General features: G+C 39.0%; 1 protein-coding gene across 7 annotated transcripts in view; it reads left to right on the forward strand.

Moving 5' to 3' along the window:
* LOC139958900 (integrin alpha-9-like) overlaps positions 1-21,618 on the forward strand; it is a 49,300-nt gene extending 27,682 nt beyond the window's left edge. Inside the window, exons 17-25 of one of the 7 annotated variants that reach the window (XM_071956330.1) lie at positions 459-602; positions 1,306-1,478; positions 1,912-2,101; positions 3,007-3,114; positions 3,440-3,604; positions 4,093-4,209; positions 4,722-4,826; positions 11,120-11,239; positions 20,112-21,618. In XM_071956330.1, coding sequence (XP_071812431.1) covers positions 459-602; positions 1,306-1,478; positions 1,912-2,101; positions 3,007-3,114; positions 3,440-3,604; positions 4,093-4,209; positions 4,722-4,826; positions 11,120-11,239; positions 20,112-20,183 — 1,194 coding nt within the window. In that variant the 3' untranslated portion in view covers positions 20,184-21,618. Of the gene's footprint in view, positions 1-458; positions 603-1,305; positions 1,479-1,911; positions 2,102-3,006; positions 3,115-3,439; positions 3,720-4,092; positions 4,210-4,721; positions 4,827-11,119; positions 11,240-11,799; positions 13,043-20,111 lie in introns of those variants that run through there. The other 6 variants (XM_071956329.1, XM_071956331.1, XM_071956332.1 and 3 more) reach the window with 6 other exon arrangements.
* The last annotated feature ends 1,334 nt before the right edge of the window (positions 21,619-22,952 follow it).

The raw sequence follows: 22,952 nt of genomic DNA on the forward strand, positions 1-22,952 counted from the left end.
TGTAGGGCGTGCATACAACCACTGGACATGACATAAGTGTCGACAATTCACGTTTTGATGCCAGTCGTGCCGGAAACCGTATTGACCACTTTTTAATTTAACGTATGTCAATATTTCCGAAGCATTTCAGCATCAAATGAGGGATCTATCGGCTGATTGGTTCGAGTTCAATGCGCCACTGAATCAGAGTGGCTGAAGCCACCAACAAGTTTAGATGCCCAAGGCCCCGATTTCAGCTTGGTCGCAAGAAGTACTACTTTACCGAAGACGCCGAATGCGTCATCTGTTTCAGAAATATGCGCCGTCGATTTGATCACTGATCCGTTATCAATTAATGGCTCTGCATATATTTCAGTGCTTTATACTGAATCAAAGTCTTGTAAGCATATCTTATTAAAGAGAATAGCCTATATTTGCCTGTATTTTGTAACAAAATGTTACCATCCATTCTTTACCAGGTGACATGTTTGCCTCTTGCAGACCAAAGAGGAGTCCCCTGTACTGCTGAAGTGGCAGTCACATGTCTACCCTCAATGGACCGATCAGGGGATTCTGGTCTTCTAGAATGTAGCTTGGGGAACCCCATGAATGCCAATAATTCTGTAAGTATAAGTGATATATTTATATAACGTGTCAGAAACTCATGTCCAATCATGTCAGTATGTCTGTTCCCAGGAAGACTAATAATTTAGTTAACAAGTATATATTAATTTACTTTTTGAAATACAGATAAGGATATAATTAAAAGGGCATCAGATCCATCATAAGTGGCTGTAGTGCAAACAAATCTTTGCATTTCTTTGTCGTTTTGGTTATACTATGAAGACCACTGCCATGTTCGCACACTACTTGCAGGTCCCCCATTGTGAAGAGGGGCGATATCAAATTTCCCTTTGAAGTTAGGCGAGGGGAGAGTTGTCATAACCCAGTAGGTTGGACAAAATTACGAAACGGCTTGTGCAAAACGTAGACGTAAGGATGATGGACTGAACGTAATTTGAGTATCACAATCAAAGATTTAACCCATGTAAGCGCGTTTTCCTCCTACTGGCATACTCGCATCACAAACTTTTCGGAAACTATTCACATACAAGTCAAAGTGGTTGCTGACAAAGGCAGATTGACGAAACGGCTTGTTTCGTTTCGCTTCGCGTGTGTGCAAAGTTAACGCTTAAATGAATTGGACACAAATCTGGACTTGATGAATTGATTGATGAATAGATTGACTACGTATCGATAGCCTAATTTGTTAACCATTCATTAACGATTCAAGTTGGACATTATTGGCCTTTTCTCTCCTATTAGGCTACATTGAGACTGCAGTTTGATGTTTCAAATATTTCCTGGTCTCAGGAAAGAGAGATTAACATCACCATGGTAGTTAATACCGAAAGTATGGAAGCCGAAGAGGAGAAGGCAAATAACATGAAGCAACTCATAATAAGGGTGATAGTCATGGCTGATGTTGGTGTGATTGGGTAAGTATTACACCCACTCCCACACTGCCCACTTACCCATCTTAAACATATTTTAATTTTAAAATAAGTATCTGCTTTTTACATGGTTGGTGGAGATGATATTTGAATTTAAATATTTTCTCTTTCTTCTCATTTTCTTTTGTGTCATTGGACTTTATGACATGGCAAAGGACCTTTGAACAGTATTAAATTGAACAATGCTCAGATGTGTGAGATTTTTATAAACACAATGATTCAAGTTTGTGCATAAATAGTACAAAAGAATCTTCTCTAAGCACAACAATTGTATCCTGATATTCTGTTCCTGTTTATTACGCCTAAGTTGAAAGACCTTTATGGTCTCGTCTTTCTTGTTATTTATAATAATATAATTGTTTTGCTTCTGATTTAGCAGTACTTAATACTTTTATATGTCTTCGTTTGTCGTTTGCAGTAAATCCCAACCAGAGAGTGTTTATTATGGTTACAATGCAACAACCACCGGAGAAAGTGACCAAGAAGCCGCAGATAAACTAAGACTGGACCAGGCTATGAAAGCTGTGAGCTTATTTTATGAACATAACGGAGATGAAACTCGTTATAATCAGTCTCACATTGGTCCAGGTTTTAACCATAAATTCCAAGTGAGTCTATAGATTTGCTGTAAACCAACCGTTCCTTTTTGTTGTATATACAATGGCTTCCACTTGCATAATATTGTACAATCATACCATAAACGCCACGTACCATATATTACTTTATAGTTTATACATTTATGTATGGTGAAAGTTTGTTACAGTATATATACCATGCATCTGTAAATTCAACTGGATGTAACATATTGCTACTGAATGGCTTCTCTCCATTCAGTTCTGTCCGATAGAAACAAGGAAAGTACGGAATTAAGATATTAATCCCAGCCATTGAGGGGTATTAAAATATCTGAGTGTGTGTAACTTTTTTTTTTAAAGTGGCAGGAAAATGTCTGTTTTAATCTAGGCACATGTGACCATTATTTGACTTTTTAGTATAATTATTTAGCCAGCAATAAAGTAATAGGTACCTGGTTGATTTGTTTTAATCACCGGAACCCACCAAATATTATAAAAGTGGCATAATGTTCATGAACTATTATTGAAGTTACTTTTTTCTCCTGATAATGCAGATGGAATGTGATAGGGAAACAGAATATTATAAACCATCTTTAAATTGAACGTAAACATTTCCCTAAATAATGTATTTATGAAGCTAGGTGTGTATGTCTTTCAAAGATAAAGCATGTACAATGAGTTGGCGGTAATAGGTACGTACCACGGGCAAACTTTTCAATAAATACTTTTGTCGGCATGGACTGTTTATTTCAACATTTTGAAAGAGCTTTCATCGAGGAAACGCACAATAGTAAATTGATCAATTATATCTTTACCCGATTATTAAGTGCTTCTTTGGAAGTGTTTTCATCAATTTTTTGACAGTCCTGTTTAAAATTCTACATGTGTAATTGTTTTGTTTTGTAAAAAAGGAATATTTATATTTTCTACACTTTCAGGTTATCAATTATGGTCCTGGAAGACTACCTTTAGAATATAACGTTACCATTCAGGTTCCATGGAGTAATATTGATGGTGACACTATGATCTTCATTAAAGACATAACGGTTTGTATGACAATAATACTTACTATATTAGTTGATAGTTCCACAAATTATACGTTGCTTCATTAAGGGTCGTTGATTTTATATACCGTTACCCTCGCAGATTACTCTATCGCGATCCTGGAAGTGTTGAGTCAGCAGGGGGCCAGTTCAAAATCGATATCAATATTGGTAGTTTAGGTAGATGGAAAAGTGCATAATGTGAGAGATTACAAGTATATGTCATTCGTTATTACCCAACCCATTAAAGTTTGGGGGATTCTACACCACAGTCTAACATGTTATTAACAAGAATAATAAATATAAATTTGTTCAGTTGTTGTTTTAGATTGAACCAAGCAACAAGGGTGTCTGCAATAAACCTCGGATTTTAGAGTTGCAGAGGAATAGAAAAAATGAAGCTTACGTTGGACAGGACCTCTCAAATATACCATATGCTGAAGACAAAGAATCCAGTCAACAGCCAGCAACAGCCGATGACTCCAGACAATTCGTAAGCTTAGTAATGGATATTCCAGTCTTCCAGAGGCCGGGTCAATTAAGAGACCGGGGTCAATAAGGGGCCTCGGTAAAATATCGAAGGATCGTGAAAATATGGGATAAAGAATGTGCGTGTTCTCATTTCACAGTACTATACGTAAAAGGAAAAGTCAATAAAGTAAAAAGGGGTAACGTTGAGGCGGGGGCAGTCGACCGTGTTCGCGACGCATCTCTTTCAATGGTTTATGCGGCGGCGACAAATATTTTGTTTATATGCCTCAATGAAGAGAGGTGAATATTCAAAGCACTTATATTGACAAAAAGAGATGTATACGGAAGTCCTGATCCTACTAGATAAAGGTTAGCTACTGTGCATGTTTCCAGTAAGGGGGGCATTGAAGCATTTTATGAGAGGGAAGTATAGTGTTTCTATAGCATCAGCAAATTGTCGCAACTGACTGCACATTCCTCGAGCTTTCCTTTTCTTCCATTTCACTACAGGGATGTGATATAGCCGAGTGCGTTGACCTGTTGTGCAAAATATTCCCTCCGTTCGAGAGAGATGACCTGGTGAAGATTACTGTGGAGATGTTACTGTGGGAGCATACATTAGTTACAGTAAGATTATACCATATAAAGAGGATATATACGGCTTTAAGTTTTGATTAGGAATATTCTAAGCCATACACAGACAATTTCTGTAATTCAAGTCCTCAAGGGAGCCCGTATATGCTTAGTTTCATGACGAAAAAAAAGCATGACATTTTTTACATGAATTTGTTGCATATACTGCAATATGTTTGATTGTACTATATAACCAAACAATAAAGGAAAAAACAACATAATTTAAAGTAAAACTATTACTTTACTCCAACACATGATGCATAAAATAAAAGATGCATATATATGGCTAACTAAGTATAAAGCTTGAATATGAATCCATTATCTAAATGAATATTAAGTTTATGTGTCACAAAATATTATATATGAGATTACGCTGATAAAAAAATACAACCAACAGGAGTAAGCTCATAGCAAAAATCGGCTGTGCATGATATAAGATAATGCCATACAGTGCAATGTTTTGAAAATTATATGACAGGGACTTGTTTCTTTCATTTCACAATTAGGGAAAATTTGACTTCGTGGAAGTAGTATCCACAGGAGAAGTAAAATCTGATGATCCTGCTGATATCCATAACCAGCCAGAGGGACATGAAGCTGACTCAGTCCAAGTAAGTGAATGTACCGCTGGATTAACACCCTCGCTAGCTCTAAGGCATTACATGTGCTTTCTCTCTGCCCCCATTCGTTTATGAAACTTGCAGACACTAACCGAGAAAGATCACAGACGCCATTAGATCTAGGCGTTTCCTTACATTCCGTTACTTTGAAGGCCACTGTACACTTGCATCATCAACCTATTTCGTAATGTAGCACTAAATTGATGGACTGGCACTGGTCACTCCGGGAAGGGGGCGGAGGGGGGGTACTTTTGAAGTTAACCTTCAAAGAATACTGCCATCACGCATGAGTTCTACGTTTAACTTTAGGCTCGATATGTCGTTAGCACGCCCCGTCCTATTCCTCATTAACGTAAGGTACAAATTAAACAATTGAAAATGCCTCCAAATAAGTAAAAACTAAAAACGACCACCTTTTTGCATCAACGTTTTGCATACACTTTAACACAGTTTTTTAAAGGGGGATGACACCACCCAAATACGAACCACTCCCCAGACGACATTATTTTATATCTTAGTCGATCTGCACGGCATAGCCTAACCATTAAAGTGTACCTTTAAGTACAGTTATGCTGCTAAAAGTGTTCCAATTTCCATATGTTTATAAATATGATAATATTTTGAACGCTTTTAGAAAGCATTTTAAAGCATCCTGCAGGTCAATTGGAAAATGGAAGTATTTCTGAAACATTTTCGTCCCTTCCTAACACATGGTGGGGACTCGCGGAAAATGCAAATGTACACCTGTGCAAAGTGCACAAGTCTCGACATTTAGAGGGCACAGGGGCTTTAAGTTTGTTTATCTGACTCAGACTGAGGTAAATGGGGAAACCGAGCAGGGCAAAAATCATTATTGGGATTAAGTACCCCCCCCCCCCCCCACCTTCCACTTGATACCGCTACTGTTAAGAACACATACTGTCATCTATTTGTTGTTACCTTTATTTTAATTATTCACTATTTGTACAATGTCAACTATGTACTCATTCTCAGTACTCAATAAATATATATATATATATATATATCAATAGATATATCGATAGATAGATGGATGGACGGACGGACGGGCGGGCGGCCGCATGGCGAATATTTTTTTCCCAAACTGAACTGACACTTAAATTATTTCCTCGATTCTGATTGGCCCTCAGCGAGCACTTGATACTTTAGTATTCAACATGGATCCCTCCATACGCTGTCGATATCAGTATGATCAACATGAACATATACAAGATATTCACATTAGCAACTTTCCAAAACTTTTGGTAGGTATCTATGAACGAAATTAAATAGTGTTCTTAACACAATGAAGCAGCTATTCCCAACAACTGCGCCCATTATAGGCAGTCCTCGATCGTTTGTTTACTCGCTTGACTCCGCTCTACACAACACATTTTAATATAGCCTATTGTACTGTGTATAGTATACAACACAATAAAACACAGTCCATTTGTAATTGTATACATGTAGCCGATGTAAATATGTACGAGGCGTTTGTGTACATTCGGATTTGCGATACTTTTAGTATTATAATCATAAATTCAAAATGTATTCAGTCAATGAATCATGATAGGCCTAGTCGAATGTGCAGTGGCCATGAAGACGGCGAGCAAGTGTGTGCCAGCCAGTGATTGTACACAAAATAGTCAGGTGGCTTAGCAAATTTAACGTTACCGGCCGGACAAAAGTACCAAATTTGGCATGGAGTTTCTATTCGACCTACCTATCGATTTTATCAGTGGAACCCACTTAATCGGTTCCGATTTTTCAGATGGCGGCCAAAATCCAAGATGGCCGCCAGAAAAAAAGGAAATGTCATATATCTGGCTGTAAAAATCAGAAATGAACAAATGAGGGGTCAATTCAGGTGTTTCCGGGGTTCACTGAAACAGATGATGGTCATAGCATGTTGCTTGGGCCACCCATTTCCAAGATGGCGTCCAAAATCTAAGATGGCCGCCAGAAAAAAAAGGAAATGTCATATATCTGGCTGTAAAAATAGAAATGAACAAATGAGTAGTCAATTCAGGTGTTTCCGGGGTCACTGAAACAGATGATGGTCATGACACGTTGCTTGGGGCACCCATTTCTAAAATGGCGGCCAAAATAACAGAAAATACACTTGTTGTCACTGTTAGAGGTCAGTGGAAGTGTAGACTTGACTTTGAAGATTCTGATTCCTTCTGATTAGTATTAAAAATCCAACCACCAGACTGACTTTTAGTCGATGCAGTGTGAAAATTAGACAGATTTAATATTACGTAATGTTTTTGTGACGTCGAGGGGGGAAGCAAAGGATAATGCAAAATTTACATTTTCAAAACTCTGCCACTTAAGAATGGCGAATCTGATTTGAATGAAAAGGTAGAGAATTTTGAAGAATATATAGATGCAAGCATTCGTTGACTTTGAAGAAAACATTAACTTGAACTTTTCACCTATGGAGGAACGAAAAATCAGCAATTACTGTGTGAACTCAATAGCGACATTCATTTCGTTCCCATCTTGACGTCAACGGACCCGGATATTTAATTTAGGTAACACAAAAGCGAAATGAGTTTGAAACTCAAAATTCGATATTTGGGGTTATGAAATACACTCTTTTCATCTATGTAAGTTTCAAATCAATTCGTCGATGTACACTATTTGGATGAACATGTGCATCGACAAAGAGATGTGCAAGGCAAATTTGCCTTGCTGCATTTGCGTGTGTGCTATTTACGTGCAAAGAAAACGGACAAGGACCAAAGGTCAACAGAACCAAAAACAATCCCTGTCTGTATAACAACCACCAAAAACCCAACTGAAACCCACAAACAGAAATCTCTCACTAACCCACATATGTATATAACGTAGCTATTAACGTGACGTGAAAAGGACACGGACCCAAAGGCCAACAGAACCAAAAGAATAAATCACTACAAACCAGCCCCAAAAAGCCAACTCCAAACAACAAACAGAAAAAACCCACCAACCCATATTATGTAACGACCACACAAACCCCCCACACCTAACAACTAACTCACTCCAAATTTCATCCGGGGAACGCCGTCCCGATAGTAGACGACAGGCTTGCGCCAGAGTCTACGAAAGGCAGTGTCGGGAAGCCGTGCATGGTCCACCTCCATGCACAACCTAATGTCACTTTGCACGAGGGGTCGACAGCTTCGGCCCTCCAGACGTCCCCATCGAAAACTAGGCGGCATCTGCTGTTCAAGATGTGTCTCCTGATGATAGCGGCAAACAACAACAGCAGATCCCTAACCCAGGTTGGGCACACAGGGGGCAACAAACCATACAAAATGAAATCACTACTAATTGCCCACTGTGTGCAACCAATAACACCAATAACGAAGGCGTGAAACCATCATTCCCACACCAACCGGACAAAGGGACACTCCAGCAAAAGGTGTTGCATAGCCTCGATGGCTTTACAGCCCACACGGGGACAAATTCCATCGCCTAATCGCCACCTGACTAGGCGAAAATGGTTAGTGATGAGGACCCCATGTGCAATCCTCCACGCCAAGTCCCGGAGATGGCTATCTAGTGACTTACAACACACAGACCGCCACACATCTGGAGAGATGGCGGTCTGGCAAGCCGAACACAGGCGCGGGCATTGAACATAACACAGAGGGGGCCACGTTCAGCAGAACATCTAGCTTACCATCCTCTTTGATTCTACGAAGTGAGTCACCAATTTGAGTATACACCCCCGAAGGGAAACGAAGGATTCTCAAACGCAACGAAAACACCTTTCAAAAGGAGAAAGCGCAGTTTAAACAGTAGGTGGACCAAACCAAGCCCACCGCTCAAGGGGGTCTTTGACAGAACGGTCCTTTTGACAAGGTTTAGTTTGCGCTTTCCCCAAATGAAATCAAAATGATCCTCTCCAATCGCACCAAGGCATGATCCGGTTCAGCGATCACCGTACCAGGATACCAAAGGAGAGGAACAATAAAACGATTTACAACTGCAACCTTCCCAGGGAGGGAGAGCCACCTCCGACTGAATGTGTCGAGCCTTGCCTCCACCTGATCGGCCTTCTCGGCCCAAGTGGTGGCCCCCGGGGCACCATAACCTAGCCAGATGCCATTTACCCTGATTATGACATCTGACCAAGTAGCATCGAACGGGAGGGATTGGCCGCGCCAACCTCCTAAACGCAGCCCTTTGGTCTTGGACTTGTTAAGTCTGGCACCAGTAGCCTCTTGGAAGGTGGCCAAAACCTTCGATAAAGGCTTGAAGGAGGCGAGGTACGACACAATACAAGTCATCGGCATATTGCACGCTTGTAACTCTAGCCCCACCCGGTACATTGAAGGGTCGAAAACCCAAGCATCTGTCCAGCGAGGTACTGAGCGTTTCGCTGAAGAGAACATACAGCAACGGGGAGAATGGACAACCCTGACGAACTCCCCTTCGAACCGGGAAGGGACCAGAAGTTAATCCGTTAACAGTGACGATGCTCGTGACATCCTTATACAGTAACGGGACCCAACGAATAAACACTGAGTTCAATCCGAAGGACTCTAACGTTCTGAACAGAAAGTCGTGATCTACCATGTCGAGGGCCTTCTCCTGGTCCAAGGAGACCAGTGCACATGGCAAATCACGAACTTTAACAAACTCGATCAAGTCTCTCATCAACCAGAGGTTATGTTGAATACACTTGCCTCGCACAGCACAGCACAAGTCTGGAGAGGACCTACAATATCCGGCATCACATCCGCTAAGCGATTTCCTAATGCTTTGGCCGGATTTTGTATTCCACATTTAACAGCGTTATTGGAGGCCTATTAGGGTCCAAAGGGTCTCCCGACTTTGGGAGGAGAACAATATGTCCAACCCGCTAAAGCTGTGTTTGGCTCATGAAATTCAACTGGAAAGAGGTAGCGAACACGTCTCTCAAGTCCACACTGATAAACTCCCAGAAAGTACTATTGAACTCAGCAGGGAGGCCATCGGGACCGGGGGACTTTCCCTTCTTCATCGCTCCAATTGCTGTCCAGAGCTCACCAACGGAGAGATCCGAACCCAAGCTATCGTTTTTACTCTGAGGGGGGCTTTGTCTATACCAGACAACAAGTCTTCCTGGAGATCCTCGCTAACAGCAGCCCTGGAGTACAGGTTCGAAAAGAACGACCTAAATACCTCAGATGACTAGTGACCTGACTTAGCGTGTGTTGTTCGCAGAATTGACGTTGTGTTTATGAAGGGTGCACAATCGTACAAAATCTCCCAATGAGTCGGTATTCACATCTGGTCGGTTTTCCCTCAAGTTACCCTATTATATAGTTGACTCAATGTAATCAGTCTTACATGACACTCGTAACTCCCATATAATAACGGGCTTTGCGTCAGTGTCTATCCACGGTCGATCACACCTCAAAGTTCCCCAATAAGTCCTAAGTGGCTTCCTGAGCCAAAGTGACACTATTAGAATACCAGCCATAACATATAGTCAGGGTGCTAGCCCGGTTTCATTTACACGTTTGAGGACGGAAGATTTTGATGGACCCGATCAGTAAAGGGCACAGGGGGTCTGGGGAATGAATATATATGAAATTTCCTTTTTTTCCAGGCGGCCATCTTGGATTCTGGCCGCCATCTTGGAAGTGGGTAACCCAAGCAACATGGCATGACCATCATCTGTTTCAGTGACCCCGGAAATACCTTAATTGACCCCTCATTTGTTCATTTCCGATTTTTACAGCCAGATATATGACATTTCCTTTTTTTTCTGGCGGCCATCTTGGATTTTGGCCGCCATCTTGGAAGTGGGTTACTCAAGCAACATGCAATGACCATCATCTGTTTCAGTGAGCCCTGAAACACTTGAATTGACCCCTCATTTGTTCATCTCCGATTTTAACATCCAGATATATGATATTTCCTTTTTTTTCTGGCGGCCATCTTGGATTTTGGCCGCCATCTTGGAAAATCGGAGCCGATCAAGTAGGTCGAAAAGAAACTCCATGCCAAATTTGGTACTTTTGTCCGGCCGGTAACGTTAATCCTGAAAATTGTTGCTAAGCCACCTGACTAAAAAATGCATTTGTCGATATGTCTGTGTCCTTTGACTTGTTAAGTAGTTGTAAATAGCCCTATAACGGAAACCTATTGGCTCGGTGAGAGCCAATCAGAATCGAGGAAATAATTTCAGCGTCAGTTCAGTTTGGGAAAAAAATATTCGCGGGCGGGCCGGCGGACGGATGGGTGTATGTATATCAATATATATATATGTACTTGTTTATCTTATATATTATTGATTTCACATAAAGATCTCAACACTAGCATACACAGGAACTATGGGGACAAGGCCAACCAAGTGGTGGGTAATTCCATTAGCTATTCTATTGGGTATGCTGTTTCTAATGGCTACAGTAGGTCTACTTTGGAAGGTGAGTTTATTTTTGATTAAAGTTATTTTGCTTAAAGCACTTCAGTGTAACTCAAAGTACGCATGATGTTCTTATTTCACGAATTTATGTTATTTTTAACATTGTTTAACATCCTATCCTACATGACAAATCCTGCTTGGCTTACCCTCATGCAACTGAAAGAGTTGAGGTGTAGTAACCGGTCCACCGGTCACCATTTTAAATTATGAAATGTTTGATATCTGTAGATAATACTAGCATGGCTTTCAGTAGTAAAATGCTTACAATTGCCACAAAAATATGAAAATGGAAAGACCGGAATCCACCGACCACTATGGTACCACACGTTCATAAGATGACAGCCGACACGTGATGTTTAAAGTATGATCTTCCAATAGGTTAGGCAGATGTTTAAGATGTTTTTTAAAACAAAAATACTGATCGCCATTTATGAAATTTATTGCCCAGGTGTGTCTTCCATTGTTAAAACTGAGTGATCTCTCTCGCTTAAAGACACAATGTCTCCCTCACTTAAAAACTGACCTTTTCTCTTACTAGTCTTCCTACTTTCTGATCTACAGATTGGTTTCTTTAAACGTTCAATGAAAGATAAAATGGGGGTGAAACGTGACGCTACCGCTGTAACTTCAGAATCTACAGAAGGGCAGAACAACACAGATTCTCCGAAACTTGCGGAGGAACATTCCAATAGTGCTTTAGAAGTTAATTGATTTGGAAACATTTTCTTCCATTTATTTGTTTAAGCTTCCTCTACTTACGATATCTTACAGGCTTTATCAACGTTATGCATCGTAAATTTACCAAAGTTGTTATTGCCAAGTTTAATTCAACCTTGGTCAAACAAGGCATGTGATTCACGTCACGGGCCTCTTCTTCTCGTTGAACTTGTAGTTCTAATGCACCTCAATATGGGCGTACTATGGATGGTATGCACTATTCAACATACGCTAACTAAATGAAAAGTGTACTGTGTATTTAGCCGGACTTCCGCACTGGCGGACTCTTAAATTAATCTAGTTAATATACTTAATTAATTGAATCCTAGTGGAATAGGAAGTCACCAAAAGGTCTTTCTTGACTATATCGAAGTGATGACAGTGGATAAAAACTTGCTGCTATCAATCTTTATTGCGGTAAGTTTCAGATAATAACGAGGAATGCATATAATTGTCGCATCCATTCCTGCTCCCGGTACCGCCACTAAGTGTCCCCCACCGGACGGACGAACTTCAATTAACTTGTGACAACTTTCTCAAATACTGTGGGAGACACCACCCATTCGTTATCACTTCAGCGCAGCTAGAGTTAACGACGTTGTTTCCAAACCCCATTATCCAATTCGCAAACTGGACATACCAAATTCACAGACGAGTCCTTAGCAAATTGCAGTTTGCGTCAATTGGGGCATTGTTCTCTGCTTGGTCTTCGGGCTCTCCCGGTCTATCAAACTGAGAGCAATTCGTGACGGTAAAAGACGAATCTTTAGGTTGCAACAGGGAGGTGTTCAGACACATCCCTGGTTGCAGCAACGTTACTCTGGTCGGTTCAAAATGGGTAAACTTTGCACTATAGCATATATCGTGATATTAATAAGTTAACGTCGTGTTCTGACCAGCTTAAATGTTATTTGTAACAGACGACACTATCCCGCTGTTTAAGTCAGGTGATTCACATTATTCTTCTTTCGTCATGAATAATAAAATGCTGTTCCAAACTGCTTTAAAGCAATAACTATAGTCACTTACTTTACAGGGTTGATCCAGAATTTTGTTTTACGAAGATTGTTTCTCGTGTTGTTGATACCGACTTCACTTGTAAGGGGTGGGGTGGGGGGCTTTCTATCATTTTATATATTCTTCAGTTTAGTTTATCATATTTTATAATATTTTTAATACAATAACAATAACATATTATTGCTTGATCTCTGCGTGAGCTGGACTGGGCCATTGCAGCAATCATGAATGAGATACTTATAAAATTTGCTTCATAAGAGATTGATAAGTTATAGTCAATTTAATTGATATTTCTGGTGGGCACCCTTTATTGCAAGGATATCATCCTCATTGTAAATATATATTTTCCTACATTCTATGTATTTGATGTTAGAATTTAAAATGAAGCTTAATTACTAAGGACATGTAATTAAACTTGCATGTTTTATGTTTAGACATGTATGGACGTTCAGTGTTTGAAAGAAATTAAAATACACGAAGTGCAACTTCAGTCTGCTTAAGCTGACAGAAATATATATGGAAGTACAGATTATATATTTATTCATATTCATAAAATAAAATAATTCATTTCCATGTCTAAGTTTTTGTTTTTGTTCGGATCTTGAACTTTACTTCGGGCTACATGTTAAATTCTTATTATAAGTCCAAAAGATTGGAACACATTACACTCAGCATATCCAATAGTGAAACTAGATTGCATTTTGGTCATATCAATACCAAATTTAGCTACTATTTACCCAGTACATTCCTAGCATATGTAATATGGAGTGGTCAGAATGATATTTTGGGATTTCAGAAAAATGTAGTCTCATATATACATACTAACTCTTGAGATGTTCCAAGTGCATCTCATATGCTGTGGCCCTGAACACATTAAATGTGCACCATGTATTATATTTGTTCATTTCTACTACATGGACTTGTGTGGGAAATTATATTTTGTCCTTAGAGAAATACCTTTCTAGGGAATGCCCCTATCTGCTTCTCATATATGATCCTAGATATATTCCATATTTTTCTCAATACGACAATAGATTTCATTGATGCAACAGTAGTTCTTATAATATGTTATAAACACCGAATTCCATGACTCCAATGAGTCATTCTTAGGTCAGATGTTCTGTTGTCGCACTCTGAAATTTTCTAAGAGAAAACATGAAGAATAGCAAAGCAATTTCATTTTATAAAATAATGTATTAAACGTTATCTACTCAACGAATAATTTTCGTATACTAAATAAGTATGCTTTTTTATGAGCATTTTGATAACATTTGCTCTCCGTTAATCCCCTATGTGACTGTGTTTTCTTTTCTCTATGTAAAGTATTCTTTTTGTGTATTACGTTGTGTTATGTTACTTCTGGTCCCGCTGTCTCATCGCTATATAACAATTTTATGTCATTGTAATCTAATGGCAGAAATAAACGAACACAGACCGGTACATCATGTGCATATTGTAGGATATATACCAATATTGAACATTATGGCCAAGGTTTGCCTCTTAAATCTGAAGCAAACATTGTTTATTTCTACTGCATAGTCTAGCCAGGGGCAGTCAACCGGTACACCGTGTACAAATTGTAACATGTATACAAATATGGAATTGAAAGTAAAATGAAAACCTATACCATTTAATGAAAAGAAATTAGTTTCCCATACTTACTAAGAATTTCGATAAATTAAATTTCCGAATGATCTTTAATACCAACTTCAAAATTTGACAAACATATAGAGACTTGTCATGCACTAACACCCTCTTGAATGTACGTTTTAGTAATTAATCATTTATTAGTAAATATTCATTAACGTTTAATTTCATTTCAATTTCATTTTAATACACAATATTTCTTCAAACATTTCTTCACAAGATGATCTATACGAGTTAACAACGTCCTGGCATTAAACAATATAATGCAAGTGCACAGTGAATTTGAAATGTTTTCTGATGTGCGATTATATTTGCACCACTAGTCACTTCCGCGTAGCAAGTAGTCGCTCTAAGGCTACCGTATATGACGTCTCCAAAGAATGATACCATACATGGGCGGAGTTATGTAGGAGTAGCTTGGACTTTGATTGGTCAGGAGTGGATCCCGTATGTACGGTACCTGAAACACAGCATAATACAACGAAGAGCAACGAAAAGCAACGAACGAAAATAATACTTTGCAATACAGCCGTTTGATTTTGGCAACCTAAGGTATTTTATAAGATCATTCTAAGCCTACATGTATACAGGAATCTCTTATCAATTAAGTTATATGTAAATGGAGCTATTAATGACAAGACATTTCAATATTAGTTCACGAACCACCAAAAATGTCTAAAAGGTATTCAGAGGAGGTAAAAGCTTAGTTGGATCGCTAGCTGGCAGCATCGACCTTTCCTATTAACTATCAATTTCAGTTGCTGAAAAAGAACACATCATATTCCCCTTCCCCATCTTTCAGTTCAAACTTCCTGATCAAAATGTCTTTCAGTTTTAATCATTATTTTACAATTTGTCACGACTCAAGCAAACACTTCAAAGAATGGTCTGGGTAAAAGTTTAACTGGCTTTAATGTAGCATTGCTAAATTAGTTTCAGGAAACGCTTTTCACGATAAAATAATCGAAACTGAAATTTACATAGGCTACTTTAAAGCCGTTCCGTATCCGCACAAAGTCTACTTGTAATCAGAACATAATATTTGTGGTTGCTTTGTGATTTACTTTCCATGAAAAGATGACTTCAGACAAACTGTTTGCTGTGATATGTCATAGTTCATGGAATAATTATTTCTGTGCCTGAGAGTATTGAAGAGTTGAAAAAAAGAAGAGCTTAATGATCACCTTACTTTATACAGTGAACAGTGGCGTCGTGCCCCCCCCCCCAAAAAAAAATTGTCAAAGGTGTCATAAAATTTTGTCATAATTTAAACCAAAAAAAGTGTTTTCGAAATCGAAAAGTAGACTAAATAGTCAATTGCTCTTTGATGGTCGTTGCGGATTTTCCACACACCTCAAGGCGAAATATCGCGATCACTTCCTTCGCGAATATTTCCCAAAATAAAAAAATTGCCGGAAATTTTTATCAATTTTAGAGGTGTTGCTTACTGCCATAAGGCACGGGAAGGGCCGTTTCCTGCAATCTGAGGGGTCTGCCAGACGAAAAATTTTCTTGTACCCTGCGCGCCAACCTGCGGTGGCGCTCCGCTTAGATAGTCAACACCTGCGGCTCCCCCAATATTTATTTTCGCACGACGCACCTGATAGTGGATATACTTATTCCTATCATAAACGTAAATTAAAATCATGCGAGGATTAGGAAAGCAAGTCTTGACTTATGTACTACTGTAGATGCATGTACAAATCATATTACATATAGCAATCATGTTTGTGATGGCGAAAGTAAACTACATTGTACGCCGTGTATAAAAGTATACATACTCTAAGTTATCCACATGTCATCTCAACACTTCCAATGTCGAGATTTTCTTTCGATTTGATTTTGCAACAAACGACAGAGTCACTTTCACATTATTACCTGATTAGGTCTTCAGCGGTCATTAGTGTGTAAAGCTTTGTAACTGATGCTAGCAGAAATGTTTTCCATGACAAAAAAACGGCGCTGTGTTAATCTATATTGCACCACATGTACCAACGTCATATCAGGTGTAAAGTGTATTACATGATTTATCTTACTAGAATTAGAATGTTAATATATATATATATATATATATACTATAATTCATATTCTATTTGTGTGTAGTAGCGAAGTCACATATTGCAATTTATTACTATATATATACTATGTGTCATTCGTGGTAGTTCGCAGTTGCTTAGTCCCAACAAATGTGACCAAGGGAAAATTAATTCATTGTCGTCGTGTGCGCCAATCAGTCAGTTGTGAGACTGTGGGTCTTACAAAAGGTCATTTAAAATGGAGGGAAATCGTAACGTAGTCAAATTATGCCACCCAGGCTCTCCTCACCGGGCATGGTGGCGCTGACAAACGGACTATAGTACCCAGAGTGAATCACATCAATGGTCACACCGCAGTATAAATTGCAGATATGTTATCTCTGTTACCTTCAGGACAACTCATCAACATATTGGAATGAATTCAAGTGTAGGAAGTCAACGGCTTCCAATTCCAATTTTATGCCTATGTCGATTACAGTTTTCTCCTTTTCTGTATATAATAGGTTACATGAATTTCTTTAAAGTATGCAAAGCAGAGACACCGACAGATAGTCTACCCTTGTACACACCAATGATCAATTTTGGAACCAAATGCTTTGTTAAACACATGTTATCTTAGTTTAAAGGCGTTCGAATCGTCATGCTGTTTTAAGACGCCCATTCAGCTTCCTAACACAAATAGCGTTTTGAAGGGACGGATGCATTCAGACTTATACCACCAAAGTGACATGAATTTTAAATGATATATGTTACAAAAGTATAACTTCGGTGATTGACTGTTTTCGAGTGTAACGGTAAATTGACAAATAGTACTATGAGTACAGTATTCATAACAATTACACACAAAAAACTCATAACAAATTAAATACAAACATTAAAGATGAAGAATTGTTTTTGAGAGTAAAGAATACTCATTTAACAATAGCATACTGTTCATCGTCTTGTAAAGGTTCACAGGGAGAGAGATAACCACCACTGTCATATGTAAATGAAGATGAATTTATGTTCACATGGTTCTCTGTGGGAAGAATTCCCGGTAAAACGTCTACGGGAGCATAATACAGTTGAGTTGTGCCCTTGCTTTGTTGAGAGTTTGTCACATAAACGCGACTATAGAGAAGAAACACAACAGCAACACAAACAACAACAATGATGATGATCACCAAGGTCAAATATATTGCTAGATTGGTTACTAGGACAGAGAGTGGTGAATATGATATATGTACTGTTGTTGTGATGACTTTATCTCCATAGTAACCAACACATTGTATGTCAACTGAGAAGACGTCACTTCCGGTATCCGTAACATTAAGTTCAATGCATTTATCGCCTTTATTAATATCATATTTCCAATGACTAGGGATGTTAGTCCAGGTTAGGTTAACTTCGCTCACATTACTGGTACACTTAAAAATATGATTCTTCACTTTACTGAAATTTTTTTCTGATGGAGTCACCGCAACAAAGAACAAATGGAGAATTTGGATCATGGATGTGATATTTCTATTTATGTAGTTACCAAGACATTGTATATCCCCTGAGTAGACGCCGCTTCCGGTATCCGATACAGTGAGTTCAATGTAAGTATCCCGTTCAATAATATCATATTCCCAATGACTAGGGATGTTAGTCCAGGTTAGGTTAACTTCACTCACATTACTGGTACAACGAAATATTGCATTCCTAATAACACTAAAGTCGATAGTTGAAGGTGTGGCTGTGACAGAGAACAACGGGAGAAACAGAATAGGTCCGAAGGAGCAAGATCCTTGATAACGCTGATAAGGTGCTGGTAATTGTTGAGAGACATTGCAGACAAAGATACTATTGTTAAATGATGAGTTAAAGTACGATGAGAATGATAGAGTCTTAAAGGGGTGCGGGTGCATGGTTACTGTCCTGGTTAAGTTGCTAGTGACGTCATTGATTTCATCTCCATCTCTGAAGTAAATTGACATCATCACTGGTGGGTCTCCTTCCTCTGAAGTACAATTCATCTCGATGTCACTTTGTACCGAATCCTCAAATACGAATCGAGATGGAGTTGATGGCGAACACAGAGGATTTACATCATTGATCGGATTAAAGCCTCTGGTAGTGGCAAATAATTGCAGGTCGCTCTGACATGTATACGATGTGTCATTTAACTGACGGGTTAGGTTGTTTATTGTAAACAGAGAAGTCGTTGAATTAATCACATCATACTGATAAGTGTCTAAGAACCTATCCAGTAAAACCGAATTTTCAACTATGTTTATAAAACCGTTATCGTAGATAGTGATGTTAGTCTTGCTGCTTCTCTTCTGCTCACAGTAAATCTCTACCTTACTACCGAAAGGGAAGTATTTCACAGCGCTCGTAGCTCCTAGCGGGCCAAACTGTGCATATTTTATCTCCGTTTGAGAAGAATATGCAATTAAGAAAGCAAAGATCAGCATAAGGACAAAAATAACATTTATTGCCATTTTAAAGCTGTATTTCTCTACCTTCTCATAAATGTGCCAATGTCTTTTTGCAATGTCCGCTTACAATTTTAATCACTTATTTATAATCAGCTATATAGCTGCAATCAAAACACGTGATGGCTAAAAGTGAGTCTTGAATGGTAAGTTCCGATGCACTTAATAAAATGTAATAAAGTTCAATACTAGTCTGATCCTTTATGAATAAAAATTGCAGCACATATTTCTCGCAGAGTGATGATATATTACACAGACTGTTAATGCGCTGTTAAGTTGGTACATATATGTACACATAGCATGATTATGAAACAATCCTTGTCGATACTTCATGTAAATATTGATGTATCCTTGGTCCAATAAAAACAAGAAATATATCATGTGCGTGGCAGTCTCAAGCACTGAATCCCAGAGGAAAGAGCAGGCATGTGTTAGTAAAATCCCTGATCCCTCCGTTCAACACACAATTATTGTGTACTGGATTTATACATCACCACTGGCTTTACGGCGTACTCACTGCCTTTGCGTTCGGAGAGGTAATGGTAAAGGCAAAATGCTTACAATTGCCACAAAAATATGAAAATGGAAAAGAACCGGAATCCACCTGCCACTATGGTACCACACGTTGATAAAATGACACACGTGATGTTTAAAGTATGATCTTCCAAACGGAATAGGCTGGAACGATATATGAGACGTTTTTTTACAAAAACTGGCTGATAATCATTTCTGTAACATGCGAAAACAATTGTCCGATTTGACTCTCCTTTGATGTAGCAGCAGCTGCATGAAGCTTAAACCTGAATGACTCCTCCTCATCAAAAACTGAAAGTGTCGCTTGCTAAAAACTAGACGTCTTCCTCCCTGAAAATCTCCCTAACTGCCCAAGTGTACAAGTTTTAATACCTGAGTAATTTCCCTCACTTAATAACAGAATGTCTCCATCCTTAAAGGCTGAACGTTTCCCTCACTATTCTACCTACTTTCTGATCTACAGATTGGTTTCTTTAAACGTTCATTGAAAGATAAAATGGGGGTGAAACGTGACTTTACCGCTGTAAAGACTTAAGAGAAGAACAGCACAGATCCCCCGAAACTTGCCGAGGAACCTTGCAATAGTCCTTCAGGAGTTAATTGATTTGAACACATTTCTTCCAATTATTGTTTTACCCTTTCTATGATAAATTCTATAAAGACAAATCAACTTGTGTTGCATTCCTTGCCTCAACTTTACATTATAGAGTATACGTCATGTTTTAAGAAGTGTTTCAATTGTCCTATGCCAAAGCAATTTTCTGGTTTCATATAATGCATTACCTTTATTGAATTATCTCACTATTTAAAAAATATAACTCAGTCGGGTGGTTATGATCTGGGTCAAAGTTCAATGTAGGTCAAAGATCAAATTGGCCTAAAGTGTGCGAAAAAGTTTGTCGCGAACTCCTAAACCGCAAGTCCGATCAAGTCCAAACGTTGTGGGTACGTCGTACGTGCCTGATCTTGTAAGACCGTGCTTGTGTGATTAATTGCGTCATAGGTTTAATGTCATAGGTCAGTAGACATAAAAATAGTTTTTATCCATTTTCTGCTTGTCAACATGTAGGAAAATGTCATTAAACTACACGATATGTAGGCTAAATAATGGTGGGATGAATTTGAAATAGTTCTTATGTAGTTGTCAAGTGTCGAGGTCAGAGTTAAATGTAGGTCAAAGGTCAAACGGGCCTAAATTTTGCGTAGAATAACGCCATTTCAGGTGTCCCAGAAAATCCATATGGAAGAAGCAATAATGTTTGTTTCGTCAAGGAGTCGTTGTGATGTTGAGTGTTGTGTCGTAACTCTTACCCTCCACAACTCCCTCTGTCGGATGAGACTGCGGCTGCTTTCAAGGTCATCCTTATTGGCCCGAAATATAAGGATGCTAAACATTGCGAGAAAGATTTCAAAAGTTATTTCATAGACTGTATGATCCGCCATAATTATGCAAAGAAATAACACAAATATAGAAGAGAACTTAATTAGAGATTTAAATGACGCAATGATGCAAAACGCTTTACTGGTGGCAGTGCAAGATGTGTTCATACATATCTGAATCTCAGTGACCATAATTAGACTTTCTAGCATATTTTGTATGCTGTTGATGCCATTTATAGCCTCTCAGGAGCAGGCATATGTTTGACAGTTGCAAATCTGCGAGAAAAAAAAAGAAGATTTGATGGTGCCTTAACCATGATCATCTCATGGACAGGATAATTAGTTGCCTTCCTACGCCTTCGATTCACTAAACTATACATAGTTTACGACATAATGTTTGAATTGTCTTATACCTGTTTCTCTCTCATTTACAAGCAACAAAGGTAAACTAACTAAATATAACAGTGGTATAGAAATATTGCTTTATACATAGCTTCTTGACCTTTTACTGGGCGGAATATGCCCCCCAAAAAACCTAACTTTTTGACAAATTTGTATCTTCCCAACCCATCTAGCTATAGACTTGGTTTGAGTGTTAGAATAAAGCTGAAATAGAGATCTATTAAAAAAAGGGGGTGCTATGGAACAAGAACTACACCGTCGCGTTCATATGACGTCATGAATACTCCAGCCTATAAGCTGGTTAGAACGTGATGATGTTTTCACTGCACTGTGGTTTATTGTCAGTTAAAGATAATGCAAAACGCAAATCTTTGCAGTAACCACTATGCGTGAGTACTGTATTGTACTATGTGCAACCGTGAATGAGAAGTACGCGCAAGCCTAAGTAGGTCATCGCTGAAGTCGTACACGCGCTCGACTTATATATTCAACATAAGTAACAACAACGAAAGGAATGGAATTTACAACTGATATCATGGGAATGGTTTCCGCGTGGCACACAAAGCTGTCTGCGTCATGTATTGGTCCTTGTAACTTAGCAACTTACACAAAATCTGTAACGCGTATTTACGCATGATTGTCAATGATGCAAATTCATTGGTTACTTGGGCTGTGTGACGAAACACGAGATACATGAAAACATCATTCCTCAGTTACACAACCACCGTGTATATTATTCGTTGACTAGTTCAGCATTAATACGCATCGTATTGCAATCTACGCTACTAAAGCTCACTTCTATTGAATTAATTCCTTTAATGATTCGCTTCTCCTCCATCCTTGGAGGGATCCTCCTCCTGTTATTGGTGGTGGGACCGAGAGGTTATGCTGCCATAACTGTCCCTGACGTCTGCTTACGTGTCACTCCGGATAAGGTTTGGATTCGTCTCGAGTTGAAACCATCTTTGAACGCGACCAGTAACCTTCCAAAGGTGAGAGTAACTTGATCACTTTTCGTAGCTAGTTTCCATCCACCAAAGAAATGTGAATCTGTGTGTTCTTTGCAGACGGCCTGGAGATTGAGACTTCTAGGGCTCATCCCGGAGAAAGCCAAATGCGAGCTTCTTCTTTGTGTATTGGGTGGGGGAGTGGGGGTGATCAGGAAGAGGTCCCATCTCGGATAACATGCCATGCACTTTCACCCAGAAAGGCATGGTCTGTTAATAAAACTATATGACATTACATAATGGTGCCTTGTAACTGATGTTTAATGTTTGAGTATAGTTAAGACGCTTAGGTACAAACGGGCACATAGCTGTAGTTTTGGCAGCGGAATGATGAGGGGGGGGGGGGGAGTGGGAGGGAGCGGAGGTGAGTAGCTAGATCATGAGTCTGTTTTATAATACATATAGTCTGTTGCTAAAAGTTAGTGTTTGGTTGTTTCCGGACGTTCTAAATTGGTTGCCACATTCAATTCGGACAGTTACATGAGACAACATCCAAATCTTTAATATGATCAACA

This window comes from Apostichopus japonicus, chromosome 18 (assembly GCF_037975245.1).
Source record: "Apostichopus japonicus isolate 1M-3 chromosome 18, ASM3797524v1, whole genome shotgun sequence".
Classification (NCBI taxonomy): Eukaryota; Metazoa; Echinodermata; class Holothuroidea; order Aspidochirotida; family Stichopodidae; genus Apostichopus; species Apostichopus japonicus.